Source organism: Thunnus albacares, chromosome 2 (assembly GCF_914725855.1).
Source record: "Thunnus albacares chromosome 2, fThuAlb1.1, whole genome shotgun sequence".
NCBI classification, from domain to species: Eukaryota; Metazoa; Chordata; class Actinopteri; order Scombriformes; family Scombridae; genus Thunnus; species Thunnus albacares.
In genome coordinates, this window is record NC_058107.1 from 24,828,821 (window position 1) to 24,843,265 (window position 14,445).

General features: G+C 40.3%; 2 protein-coding genes across 2 annotated transcripts; one reads left to right on the forward strand and one right to left on the reverse strand.

The window, feature by feature from the left end:
* Window positions 1–1,212: 1,212 nt before the first annotated feature.
* Window positions 1,213–3,991, reverse strand: LOC122969898. The gene is made up of 3 exons (XM_044335925.1): window positions 3,783–3,991; window positions 1,567–2,754; window positions 1,213–1,338 (listed from the first exon to the last, which is right to left on the reverse strand). Exons 2-3 carry the CDS (start codon window positions 2,713–2,715, stop codon window positions 1,213–1,215), a joined length of 1,275 nt encoding a protein of 424 aa, XP_044191860.1. The 5' UTR covers window positions 2,716–2,754; window positions 3,783–3,991.
* Window positions 3,992–5,002: 1,011 nt separating this feature from the next.
* On the forward strand, window positions 5,003–14,445 carry rnf180a (ring finger protein 180a). The gene is made up of 4 exons (XM_044337107.1): window positions 5,003–6,936; window positions 10,708–10,945; window positions 11,950–12,075; window positions 13,010–14,445. The coding sequence occupies exons 1-4, from the start codon at window positions 5,875–5,877 to the stop codon at window positions 13,213–13,215; spliced, it is 1,632 nt and encodes a 543-aa protein (XP_044193042.1). The 5' UTR covers window positions 5,003–5,874; the 3' UTR covers window positions 13,216–14,445.

The following is a 14,445-nucleotide window of genomic DNA, read 5'->3' on the forward strand; positions in this document are numbered from 1 at the left end:
CTGCCCAGCCCTGTGTATTTGTGGTTTTGATGGTGTTTATGTAATGAAATACTTTAGGGAATAGTAACATTTTTTAAGCATCTGCTCAGAGTTGTATCGTTCTGATGGTATGAGTGTGCTTTATCATTCAAAGTGGATTCACTGATTAAACTAATAAAATACAAGTAAATGGCTTACTCCTTTACTGTACCACTTCTTCTGTCTGCATGATGCACTCCATTTGTATTATAGGAATCTAGGAACTTCAGACTGTTTTTTTAAAAACATACAAAGTCATGTTCCTTTTCATCCTTATCATGTAAGTGTCAAACAAACTATTAGAACCATCAATATTCAAGTACTCATTTAGAAAAGCAGATGAAACACACACACAAAAAAAAAAACACAACACAGTTAATATCCAAATAAAATAATATTGCAGTAGGTTACAGTGCCAGCAACTGTAATGCCCTGAATGGTCAGGGGGAGAGAAAGAGAGGGAGAGGATAGGGGATGGGGGAGAGAGAAAGGGGGAGGGGATAGGGGGTGGGGGAGAGAAAGTAAGGGAGGGGTTGGGGGGAGGGAAAGAGGGGGAGGGGATAGGGGATGGGGGAGAGAGAAAGGGGGAGGGGATAGGGGGTGGGGGAGAGAAAGTAAGGGAGGGGTTGGGGGGAGGGAAAGAGGGGGAGGGGATGGGGGTGGGGGAGAGAAATAAGGGGAGGGGATGGGGGAGGGAAAGAGGGGATGGGGGTGGGGGAGAGAAGGAGGGTGAAAGGGGGGGAAAGGGGAGAGAAAAAAGGGAGAAGTAGACAGAAAGAGTAAAGTAAAAATAAAATAGAAGGGGAGAGAAGGAGGGTGAAAGGGGGGGAAAGGGGAGAGAAAAAAGGGAGAAGTAGACAGAAAGAGTTAAGTAAAAGTAAAATAGAAGGGGAGAGAAGGAGGGTGAAAGGGGGGGAAAGGGGAGAGAAAAAATGGAGAAGTAGACAGAAAGAGTTAAGTAAAAGTAAAATAGAAGGGGAGAGAAGGAGGGTGAAAGGGGGGAAAGGGGAGAGAAAAAAGGGAGAAGTAGACAGAAAGAGTTAAGTAAAAGTAAAATAGAAGGGGAGAGAAGGAGGGTGAAAGGGGGGGAAAGGGGAGAGAAAAAATGGAGAAGTAGACAGAAAGAGTAAAGTAAAAGTAAAATAGAAGGGGAGGGAGGGGGTTGATCAGGCCAGCTGATCCTGATTCTGGTCTTTAATCTGTAAGGCAATGGCTGCTTGTTGAACTGGAGTGCAACAGCCGCATCAACACAGGACGCTGTTTAGTTTGTTTCTCAGTAGAAGCCTTCTTGTTCTGCTCCTCGTTCTTTATCTTCTTCTTCTTTTGGGGAAGAAATAAAAAGAACAAACCAGGTCAGTACAGAAGTACAAATAAATGCCTACAGTTCAACAAAAAGATGACAATCAGGTAATTTTTTTCCAGTATAGGCTTGCTGTTTGGCTTCAAAACTCATGAAGAAGTGTAAAATGTTATCTGGTTGGATCTGGTCTATTCTGGTGTACTTTTAAAGTGTCACTCATTAGAACTTTCATGTAAATGCATCCTCACCTTTGAGAAGATGCTGCGGAAGAGGCTGAAGAGCCCTTTGCTCTTACTAGCCTTGGTCTCCGCCACATAATCTTGGTTGTTGCTCAGACACTTGGACGCAGGCTGAGACTGGTCCACAGAGATCTGGCTAAAGGTTTCCTCTTCCTCATCTTCATCGCCAAAGTCACTGGACTGAGAAGAAGTTCTCGTCTCATCTGTGGACTCATCAGTCGTAATTTCAACCACCTGATGATCTGGTTTAATAAAGCTAGTAGAAGACAGAGATGAAACAATGTCTTCTGGTGCCACGTCCTCATCCTCCACATAGTCCACCAACTCTAGCGGACCGGACAACCATCCTCCTATGCCTCTAGATGTCAAGTCAGTGCTGCCTGACATGCCTGCCTTAACCAAATGTTCCTCTGGAGCTGGGTGAATCCTCTTCTTCCGCCATAGTGACCTCTTCATCTTGTGGTTAAATTGCCTTGCCAGTGCCTCCTCTTTATTGTGAGAATGGAAACCATTCTGTGTCTGAATCCTTCTCTTCACTGTAGTGCCTCGTCCTGTGATGAAAGATTTCATGGTTACCATGGCTCCCTCCAAAGCCTTCTTGGCTGTTTTGTCGTCTGACACCTGGCAGCTGTCAGCAGTAGTGACGCTGAAGGATCCTCCATCCATAGAGGGTTGTATGGTCATGGATAGGACAGAGTTGACCTGATCAATGACCTCTCCAGCTAGTTGCAAGTTTGCTGCTGCTGCTTTTTTGTTGTCCTGTGTGAATACAGGATATCCATCATGTCCTGCAGGTCCTGAAGGCAAAGCCCTCAGAACCTCATAATGAGAGTCTCTGGCCTGGCGACTTGAGACAGCGCTGGAGACAGGCCTTGTGCTCTCTTCTGACCTGATGGACAGTCTGGAGCTTGACTCTATCTCAGTCTCATCTTCCTCATCTTCATAAGATGGTGTGATCACTTCTGAGATTTCAGAGTCAGTGCGGGAACCCCAAGTGGTATATGTTGATATGCTCTCCCCACTGAGTGAACACCTTGAGGAGGCGTTTGATGTTGCACTCTCCTCACTGATGGCTGACGAGGGACGAGGGAGGGTGAACTCTTCGTCCTCCCAAATGTCGTCACAATTCATCAGATCATCAAGATTTTCAACATCCATGTTCTCTGCTTCTTTGTCCTTTATATTTGAATCAGGAATCTAGTGGAGAAACACAAACTTTGAACTACAAGCAGTGGTGGAAGATGTATTCAAACCCTTTCCTTCAAAAGAGGTATAATTTTAAATTTCTTCATAACAATAAAAACAATGCCAACTACAATGAAAAATCTCTTCAAATTATGAAAATGTAAATGAAAACCAAATTTACTCTGATTTCAATTAGATACAATTTCAACTATCTAAGCAGTCCAATAAATTAACAGATCTAAATCCACTAAACTAAGATGGGTTTATACAACATGCAATTTTTAGTCAAGATAACTTTTGGTGTTTTTTTTTTTTTTTTGGTAACTTTTGTAATTGTTGACTTAACCTAAAAAAAAAATGAGGCAGCCTTTTAGTCTTAAATTTTATGCTGAAACTACTAAGTTACATTTTACAGTGCATTGTTGTCTATTGTAATATGTTCTATAGTACTGCAAAGAATGCATACTGTATGATAATTTGTCAGCTCTTTCTATATTGATGTAAACTTACTCAAATTAAAGCTGAGACTTGGCACTTTAATGTAGTATCCATTACTTTATTTCAAATTGAATGTGCTGAAGCACAGGGCTTGTAGAACAAAAATGGGCAACTATCCAAACACTTACTGTCTGGACTGTATGTACATAATTGTGTAATATTAATGCTTTCATCGAGGCACCAGCATTGGCACAACATTATGAAGCTGGGCATAAAAAACTTATCACCAAAAAGCATTTTTATTGATACTGATTTGAAGATTTTTTAGGTAATTATGCAATTAAATATGTAGCTTTACTGTTGTTCTTTTGGATTAATTTATCTGTGATGTAGTTTGTTCAGGTATTATGGCTGAACATTTTTCATCTTGTCTCTTTGTAAAGCAGGATGAACAGAAACTCCCTGTCCTCCAGCTCCCACTGAGAAAATTCACTCTCTGCTGCTGCTTCACAGAATTTTCTCAGTTAAAAACCTCTTCATCACCTTATTTTACATTTTCAAATCGTGCAAATGAATATCTAAACGTTTACTAACTTACTTACCAGTCTGTCTTCAGAAATCTTCAGTAGAACTGAGTGTACTTTTTGTCTTTGTCTTTCTTTCCTCCTCCTCTTAATGACTTTTCTTTCTTGCAGTTTTCCTCACTTTGAGTGGTGTGTTTTGCTCTTTCAGTTAACTGTTTGTAGTTTCGTGCAGATAAATAACTCACTGGTGTTCACTGTGGAGAATAGGTCTGAAATGAACTGAACTGTGAATGTCTTCTGTGTCACTGTGAAGGATAGAACACTTACACTGTGAGGTCATAGAATGCTCTAATAGAATGTAGGAATAGTTATGCACAGTAATGTGTGTGTGTGTGTGCGTGTGTGTGTGTGTGCGTGTGTGTGTGTGTGTGTGTGTGTGTGTGTGTGTGTGTGTGTGTGTGTGTGTGTGTGTGTGTGTGTGTGTACCAAGAGATATAGAGCAGAGAGAGACCACTGGTTTGTCAATGTCACAGAGAAACTATGAATTTTGCAGGACATGCAAAAACTTATTATCAATTGAAAGCAATAAGCCACAGATGCAGTGCCACCCCCTCCCAAGAACATGTAATAATAATAATAATAATAATAATAATAATAATAATAATAATAATAATAATAATAATAATAATAATAATAATAATAATTCAATAATCAGAAAATGTATTTTGTAATGTATAGCCTTTAATAAATTTGATTTGAGTTCAAACAAGTGAGAGTGAAACATTTGTTATACTGTCTAAGAGAAAAAAGTAGCATAGAATATGTATAATTTTAAAAATATTATTATTCAACATCATTATTATTATTCAACAATGTACAAACAGTACCAAAATACATGAAACATGAAAAAAATATAATTTCAAAGCCAGATGAGTTTTTAGAAGTGATTTGGAGCCTGAACTTCTAGTATATTCTAAAGCTTGGCGCTAGGGCCCCATAGAGCCAAAGGCATGGACTTTAGGCTTTAGGTTTGTTTATTTGTTTGTTCTATTTAAATCACTGATTGTTGCTTCTGCCAAATATATTGTGGAATCATCGGCAAACGATGAAGCACGTCCCTCTTTTTAATACTAGAGGAAGATCATTAGTGAAAATTGTGAACAGGAGCAGCCTAAGACAACTTCCTTGAGACACTCCATGTTTCACATATTTGACCTCTCAGTAACGTCCATTGAAGTACACCATTTGCCTTCAATATTCCTTTAATAACAATATAATAATACGTTGGATGAAAGGATGAAAATTAACATTTTATCAAGACCAACAAAATTATACTGTAAAATGTAAAAAATACTCAGTGGTTATAATGTCTTTAAACATTTCAACCCCCCACATAAATCACAGGATTGAGCAAATCTCATGTTAACTTAACTCTAAACCTAACCTAAAGTATACTGAGAATTACTGAGAATCTCTTGCTCTTCCTCCATATATGCTCTATTTAGGAACAATGAATCAACCTGTCTGAGCAAAGCACCATTAAACAGGTTATCCTGACATTTTCTTTGGGTCTGGGAGTTTCTGAAGTACAAGTACACTGGAAGACTTTGACAACGATGCACCAGCAGAAACTGAAAATCAGGCATTTCATAAAGGAAATTTAAGAGGAACTATATTTTTTGTGACAGCTACATGCACACACATAACCACTCACTCTGTGCTCTGCCTATCAACCCGAGAGTGAAAAAAGCTGACACCATGGTAGTAGATGTGAGAAAAAAAGGTGGCTCTGGTTTTTTCACCTTATTTTTGTGTGTTCAGTGGTTGCATAGCAATGTGTTTTCTACACACAGAACAATAGTGAGGCCATGAACAGTGCACCTATTGTAATGGGGCTCACCAGGGGGACTTTGTCTTTGTCAACAGTGTGGAATGTCCCAGGGGGCTAACAGGGGCAGGATAGGCCAGACCAGAGGACTGCACTGCTCACCTCCTCTACACTGGAACAGTCCCTCTAACTCTTGGAAAAATAGCGTAAACCTATACATCAAGAAGGAGTGGGAGGCAGAGAGAAGACTGAGGGAAGGATGATAGGGGAAAGACCAGGCTAGCTGGTTGAAATTACATCAGATGTGCTCCAGTGGTCACTGAGGGGCTTAAAAGCGCTGTCATGAGCTCCCGTGTGGGAGCCACTGGTGTATATGGCTCGAGCAGAGTTGGGGAAAATGGAACTGACGATGCCGGTGAAGAGGACAGTAACCGTGAGACTGACACCCTACACTTGAGGATAGGGAAGCCTCGGCGGAGGAATGCAAATCCAGTGGGAGAAGGAAGGACAATCAGTGTGGAGCAGCTGGTGAGACCTGCCCTACCTGGGAGGAAAGCACACAGAAAGACCTGCAGTGAGGACAACAGAAGAAGATGGACAGAGGGAAACCAAGACAGAGATGAAGAAAGACAGAGAGTTGAACATGTAGGAGGCAGGGAGAATGGCAGGGAGAGAGGAAAACATAGACCCAGAAAGACTGAGAGAACTGAGACACATGGAGATGGAGCCCGGGACAGAGAGGGAGGAGGCAGTATGGACAGTTTGTCTAGCAGTAATTCTGATAACCATTTAAATAGTACAGTGGAAACTGCAGGGGGATCAAACAACTTGCAGAGAGGACATTTGTGTCCTAGACCTCACAGCACTGTCTGCTCCCGGATCAGTGCTGCCAATTTAAATCCCCAGCCCCCTCGACCAGCTGTGAGAACTGTATCTCCTTCTCTCCCCCAGCCTGCCATCCAAACCAGATACACACCTCTATCACCTCAGAGACTTTCATCCAGGACAGCTGCAGGGGACCTACATCATTCCGCACCTAGCTCATCCAGAGATCCAGATCCATTCTGGGTAGAAGTGAGGACAGGTGCGGGGGTCACACGGCCATCACAAATCCATCAGACTCAGACACACATCCCTTCTCTTACCAGCTTGGACCTAGGAGAAGAAGAAGAGGATGAGGCAGAGGAGGATGAGGAAGACGAGGAAGTGGAGGATGGCGAGGAAGGGGGCAGTGGCGTGATGGAAGTGGCAAATCAAACCTTGACCCCAGCTGTGCTGCTGCCGTCTGTTCCTTTTGGGGAGAGGAGGATGAGTAAAAGAGAGAAGAACAGGATTAGGTGTCTGAGGAGGAGGCAGAGGAGGAAGGAGAGATGGAGACAAAGTCAACTGCAGGAGAGCAGACAGGTGAATGACACAATTACCTGAGCTGTCAATATGACAATCAATTGTAGTGAATCATTGAAACAGAGAGAAGTGGGAGTGATTATCTCCTGAATTTTTTATCATATCTGACTTCTTCATGTGCAGTATTTATCAGTTTGCTTTGAGTATGATACTTCACATTGATTAAGTAAAAATGTGACTACTACCACAGGTCTTCTATTTAATAATTCCCTGACTGTTAGAGAATAAGTGGACACAGCAAACTCTAAAGTTTCTCAAGTGATGGCCTGAGATAGTCTGGCATTTCAGACAGTTTCAGCCTTAAATAACCTAACTGATCCACTTAAAGGTCTATTTACATTTTAAGATGGCTAATGCAAAAAAGGAAGTAAAGGCTTGTGTGTGTATGCAGTATAATACAATAGTTACAAAAATCAGAATTAAATATTTGTCCACATTTATATGACTGTGTGTGGCTACATGTGTATTTGTGTGTGTGTGTCTGTGTGTGTTAATTTCATCTAGATTCTGACTCTCGACAGCCCTATCAGCACCCAGCTCATCTCAATAGCCATTGTCTGTGCAGTTTAAAGTGGGGTTACATCTGAATTAGTTGCATGATGAGGCTTGGGCGAAGAGCCCTTCAAAACCAGCCAGACAAAAGAGCAGATTCCATTTTGATTGGCTGCTGCAGATCTCCTGTCACGTTGGTGGACTGAAATTATTCTGACGGCTGATTTAGAGAAAGCTGAATAGAATCAGTTGCTTTGAAACAGAGAATATTCATTTCCTAATTCTGTGCCCTCCCGCTGATTATATATTTTTTAGTTAGCATATTCCTGTCTCCCTCCAATTGAAGTTGGTATGTACTGTACATGTTAAACCAAGATGCAGATACCTAGTATCTGGCCCAAGCAGATATACTTATGTCCATTATTTTTTGATGATTTCTGTGGAAGCAAGTAAATTACATTTGCTAGCATGAGAAAAATACATGAAAGGTTTTCAGATAGGCTACTTCCACTGGGGCCAGTAGGTGATTAGTTTAGTTTAGCATAAAGACTGGAAGCGGGGGAAAACAGCAAGTTTGGCTTCATCCAAAGTTCAAAAATATGCCTATCAACACCTCTAAAGCTTGATAATTAACATGTTGTATCTTGTTTGTTTAATCAGTAAACAAACAGATATGTAAATGTGACATGTTATGGTTTTACAGGGAGTTACTTGCTGTAATAATTTCTTGGTGAGCAGCGGCTCAGTGCCTGGCAGCCTCATGGTGATAGCAAGACTCCAGGAACATTGCCCTTGGCCCAACCACAACTTTTCATTCTTTTTGCATATGAATTAAACAAATGGGTTTATTAATGAGCTTTAATGGTGCGGGTATATACTTGAACTATGGAGAGTGCCAGGCTACTTGTTTCCCCCCTGCCTCCAGTCTTTAAACTAAGCTAAGCTAATTGCCTTCTGGCTCCAGCTCCATAGATAATGCACACACATGAGAGTGGTATCGATTTTCTTATCTAACTCTCGGGAAAAAAAAGCAAATAAGTGTATTTCCAAAATGTCTAATGATTCCCACAAAGTATTATTTATTCAGAGGAAATTGCTTGTATTTATCATAATTAAGGCTTATTGAGTTTGCATGCTCTTTTCTTGGCTCTATCCAACTTGTACATTTGCACAGTTACACTCATTCTCACATGCTATTAGCCGTTGAGCAACTCCATCGCAGCACTTGGGACTTAAGGAGACTGTGTACCAACAACAGTTTTTCTTATTCACCGTCTCAAAATGTTTTCAGTGTTTTTAGGATTTGAACTCACAAAACCTGGTTTAGATTCTGGATATGAATTTCACAATTTTTTTTGAAGTGATGATTTATTTATTTATTCCCACTCCTGAATTGCCCCAGATTTTACTGCAACCATGATAGTTTTAGCCCCTTTGCTAGAGGCTCGTGTAATTCTTATGCACAATGTCATACCATACCTTTCACATACAGTATCCCAAAGGTCAAAGCAGGTGTTATTGTCATCCAGTTTCCTACGGGAAGTGGTTACATCCTGAGAGGCACTGTTGAATTGATCAGTTATTTTTTATCTAGCTGCTTTAATTGCTGCCGTGCAGTAGCTGAAGTGTGATTTTAGTTGCAGCATGTAGTTTGAAGTGACAAACCACATTTTTTTCAGTTTAGTGTTGGAGTCGCTCTATTCGTGGAATCAAGATATCTTAAGGTATTTAAGGTGGTGAAGTTGACAAGAATGTCAACTAAAAGCATTCATTTATTAGTTTAAACTTTAGTTGTGTACACATTTACCAACGTAACCAAGACAAAGCTGCCATGTTACACTGCATGTTGCCAGGGAAGAGCCTCTGTGCCCACAATTATGTTGGAGCTGCGTGTTCTGTGTTCTCTCCACTCTGTTAATGACACACCATGGGAAGCAGGGCCGGTACTACAGGGAAGTCCCTGGAGCTCCCCCTGGGTGAGAAAGTGGTAATTACTCTGGAAGCACCCCTAGGATTTTTCAAGACTGGAGCTTCAGGCATCAATCCCTGGGGGTCTTTCAACACAGGTCTGAGGAGGAGGTGGGGGACTTGAGGGGCCCCAGATACTGTTCTCAAAATGAGTTTTGGTACATCCTCTCATATGAGTTATAGTTGGAAATGGGAAACTGGGTGTGAATTTCGGTGCAGAAGCACTTGGGAGGGAGGGCAAGTTGACTGCTGAGGAAATGAGGGGAATTTGAACAGCAGAGGTGGCAGAAGTATTGTGCTGTATGAAATGAAAGGATTCAAGCTAGACTGAAAATAACAGAGGACTGGCCATGTGCAGCGTAAGCAAAATCTTACAGAATTGTGAAAGTATGAGTCATACTGTGCCTTACTGTCATACTGTGTGAAAAACTTCAATAGATTGCCCAAGAACAACAATATTCTACCGGAAGAGATACTAAACACTTTCTCTGTTGCCTGTGAAGTGAATGGAGTTTGAATTAGAGCCAGTGTCTGGGTCAAATTGCTCTCTCTAATAATGTTTATACTTTACAGTAAGATGTGAGAAAATGTAAGAGGTAGACATTTTGCTCTGCTGAACTAAAACCTGACACTCTCATGTCCTCACACATATTATAATGCTGTGCAGGTGGATGTCAAATACGTTTACACTCATTGTGTATTAAAGAAGAGTATATTAAACAAATCTCAAGAGGATGCAAAAAGAAGACATTTTCACATATATTTATTCCCAGCTGGTGCGATGACATCTTGTAGTGATAATGTATGTTCAAAACCTCATCTGCGGAGGGTCAAATCTCTGGTTTGCTCTTCTTTATTCCTTCACTTGATGCAGACCAAGATACTCCACCTGTCTGAGAAGCTCTTTCCATGTATGACCCTGCAGAAATGTGTGATTTTAGATTTTAGAGATAGGAGAGGAGAAAGAAAGACATTTTATTTACTTATAAAATTATAAGTGTTTGCTCTTTTTCATTTAAAATGATATCAGAAATTGTCTATTTTGACACTAATCCAATGTAAATCTCATCCAAACACACACACACACACACACACACACACACACAAATCAACACATTATGTGCATGTTTGCATGTATACACACATAAATATTTATCCATATGAGCAGAGGGTCTGCAGTTACACAGCAAAGGATGTGTGTTCACATATGTATGGATGCTGATATACAGTATATATCAGCCTTCGACGAGCCATTTGATCCTTGATTGTTTAAATGTAACTCTTCTCCCCCTGCCTTTCCCCCTCACACAGAGTTCAACAGGCAACCCATCGAGCAGCAGCAGCGAGGATGATGAGGATGTGAGCGCTGGGGACAGAGAAGGTTACATCTGCGCTGTGTGTTTGGATGTGTACTTCAGCCCTTACATGTGTCACCCCTGCAATCACATCTTCTGTGAACCCTGTCTGAGGACACTGGCAAAGAACAGCCCCACTAACACTCCCTGCCCCCTCTGCAGAACAGTTATCACACATGTCTTCTTCCAGAAGGGTGAGCTAATGGGCACTTACTGTACAATACACATAGTTTGAATCACCTTTTACTTAAACCTCTACTAAGTATCTAGATTGAATGATAAGAGATTGATATATAGTTTAAAATATACAAGTAATGGATGTAGTTTCCCTGACTTACAAATGCATATAAAAGTAACAATCACACGTATGTTTGCAGCAATATGTTTATTCTTATGTCAGCTGTACACAGATGACATCTAAGCTGCAGATTGTTCAGAGGGCCCAGCTGCAGATGTCCCATAGGGAGCAAAATAGACCTTTAGTTCAGCTCTGACCAGATGAGTCACCCAGGCCGCAAAGACAAAATCAAACACAATCGCAACACTTTTATTTAGTGCTTTTTGATGGAAATAAGGAGATTTCACTCCTTTTTGATGGAGAGTGCATTGAGGATAGATGTTTTTAGCGTGGGCAGTACCAGCGTAAAAAGCAACCATTACCTTGTATAATGCTTTCATGTTATACAATGAGCATGATGTAATGATGTGTTTTTGACCCTATATGAAGTATACTGGTATATTTTATGTAGCCTTGTGATCGCTGCACACTGATTACATAGGACAGTGTCTGATTTGGACAAATCTATGAATAAGTAATGAAGTTCTGTGATTCACATTGGCCTACTTCTAGATGCGTGTAGGAGAAAAGTGAGCAGCAGAGACACTGCTGTGGCCATAAAAAGGCAGAGTGGCTGTGGTTATGAGGACTGCAGACACGCTAAGAGCTCTTGTTAGTGATTAGGTGACAAGGATTGCAGATTACTGTAGATTCTTGTGTTGATTAGCAAAGTCAAGGTCACACGGAAACAGCAGAATGAGAAAATGAGGAGTCTGGTGAAGCCGTGTCTGGTGATTTTTTTCTGAATATATTGAATAAATCGAACATAATCTAGTCAGGATATCAAGAGGTTGAGGTGTAAATAAGACATTCACTTCATATGGTAATAATATCCAGTTTGTCTTTTTGTCTTTCACACAGAGCTAAACCAAACAGCAAGGACATTCTTCCCAAAGGAATACCTGTCCCGGAAACAGAACTTCCAGAAAGCAAGTTGTGCAAAGTGGCCTCTCCCAAGCTGTAGAAAACTTTTCCGAATCTTTGGAGGTAAGTGTTTAATACCCCATACATGGAAATTCTCTCAGTTCAGGATCTATTAATCTGATATGGCAAAATACTAACGGCTGAGAGTAAAACACTAATTTGGAACTTTAAAAGCTGTACACGAAAACTGCAGTTGGCCATATTTGCAACTTAACTGCTTTTGATTCTTTAGTTTAGTTTTGAAAAGAAAAAGAAAAGAAAAGAAAAACATGTCTGCTACTGATATATCCTTCAAGTCCCTCAAGGCTTCAAATTTAAGTGTAAATTCATGTAAACGTTACACAAATTAAAAATATTTATGAGGAAGGAAATGCATTGAACATGTTTGTTAGACCTCAAGGACCAGTCCACACATTAGAGGCATTTTAAAGACAGCCTTCAATCCCACAGGGGGTGTGTGTTTGATAGTCAAAAGATAGATTTTGGGTGAAATGGCAACCACCATAGGAGAGAGCTTGGATGCTGTGGCTTCTAAATGTGCTCTGTACTTCTACTAATTCTTCAATCAGGTTTGGAATAGTTCCCTTGGGCAAACAGAAATGACTGACGATGTCCTCACCGCTGTATATATCCAGTGGGTTACTGCGGTCTCTTAAAACTCTTTCCCTTCTCATTGCTCTCTCCATAACTATGTTAGCAAGCTGCAAATTATAAGCGATGTTTTCCTCTTTTTTATTGCTGGGTGCTAATGGTCAGCAGGTGTCACTGATGAACCATGTTACAATGGTAGCATGGGTGTTAGGCTTGAGTTAGCCTGGGAGTAAGGTGTCTAATTTTTTTGGCTTAAAATGAGTCAATCTTTATTTTTGTAAAATGATCTAACTTGCATTAGACTAATCTATGAGCAAAATTAAGACTGGCCTAACACTACAGACCGGTCTAAAATGTCCTTGTGAAACTGGCCCCAGATAAGATGCACCATTTCTCATCCACTCAGGCTTCCAGAGGCAGTCCAGTCCCATCGCTAGACGTCAGTTCCCCCATGGCGGAGGCTACCGTTTGGATGCTATGGACTTTGAGGATGACTCTCGAGGGTGGCGCTTTGACATGGACATGGTCATCATCTACATCTACTCAGTCAACTGGGTCATTGGTTTCTTTATATTCTGCTTCCTCTGTTACCTCTTTTTCCCTTCCTTTTGATTGCCCATTGATGGCGTAATGTAGAGAGAGGAAAGGTTGAAGAGATGGGGGTAAAGTAAAGAATTAAAGATGAAGCAGAGGGCCGGCATACGTGTAGGAACGGGGAAAACTGAGCTGTAGGGTTTAATGAGAAGACTATGAGTGAATTTCAAGCAGGTGGGGATGGCTTGGTGGAGGGAAAACAACAGAGTGCCAGCTTGTTGTCTCTCATTAATAAATGATTGAAATGGGGAAATGGTGTAGGGGGATGTTTGGGAATCCAATGTTCTCTGTTCTCTGTCTCCACATGATGCACATGTAATGTGGGTTGCACAACATGTCCTGTTCCTGTATGGGGGGAGTTAATATAACAGGTCGGGGTTTACTTTCAGAACAGAATCCACTTACAGACAATTAATGCTTACAGTTTTGATCAACAGTATAGTCGACTGTACTAGTGATTAAAGTAGTATCATGACATATTCATTACTAGAAATTTTATAGAATAACAAGCTGAATGAAAATTTAAGTTTGCTATTATTTCAACAGTAATTTTATAATTATAGTGAGAAATGTCAAATTTAGATCCAGTAAATTACAATACAACCACAGGTACTATATTGCATATTTCCACGAAGATACTGTCACATGTGTAATAGTTTTTGCTCAATCATCAATCCCATTCACGGAACTAGACCACAAAAACTAAAAAAAAAATCAAAAAAAAAAAATCTAAGGAATAACATGAGTGAATATGTTTTGGTTGGATATTTCGTTAATGCATCATTAGACAAATTAATGAAATGACACATTTGCTGTTTGGTATGGATTGTGACTGTGGTTTATAGTGTTGTGAATCTCTGTGTTCCCATTTACTGTCATGAAAATTACTACCAAAAATTCACAAATTGGTGCATTGTGTGAATCTTACTATGCAGTATGTCTTGCCAGATTGTTTTACTGTGTTTTTTAATGAGGAGAAATTTTGTATTTTGTTTCTTTTAAAGCAATCTCTGAATGGAATTAATGTTTTATTTTTTTAGTTTGGATGTGCAAAGTCGTTGTTTTTCATGGCAAATAAAGTTTACACAGAAGCACATACATGCTTTCAAATACATTTTTAAACTTCAAGCAATTTCAAGTCCCCTTTTGGTAATGAAAACATGTGTCACAGAAAATAAAACCAAAAAGTATTCCTGACATATTTCACCAAACTCTCTGTTTGCATCAGTGTGAGGTATGTTGTGGGTT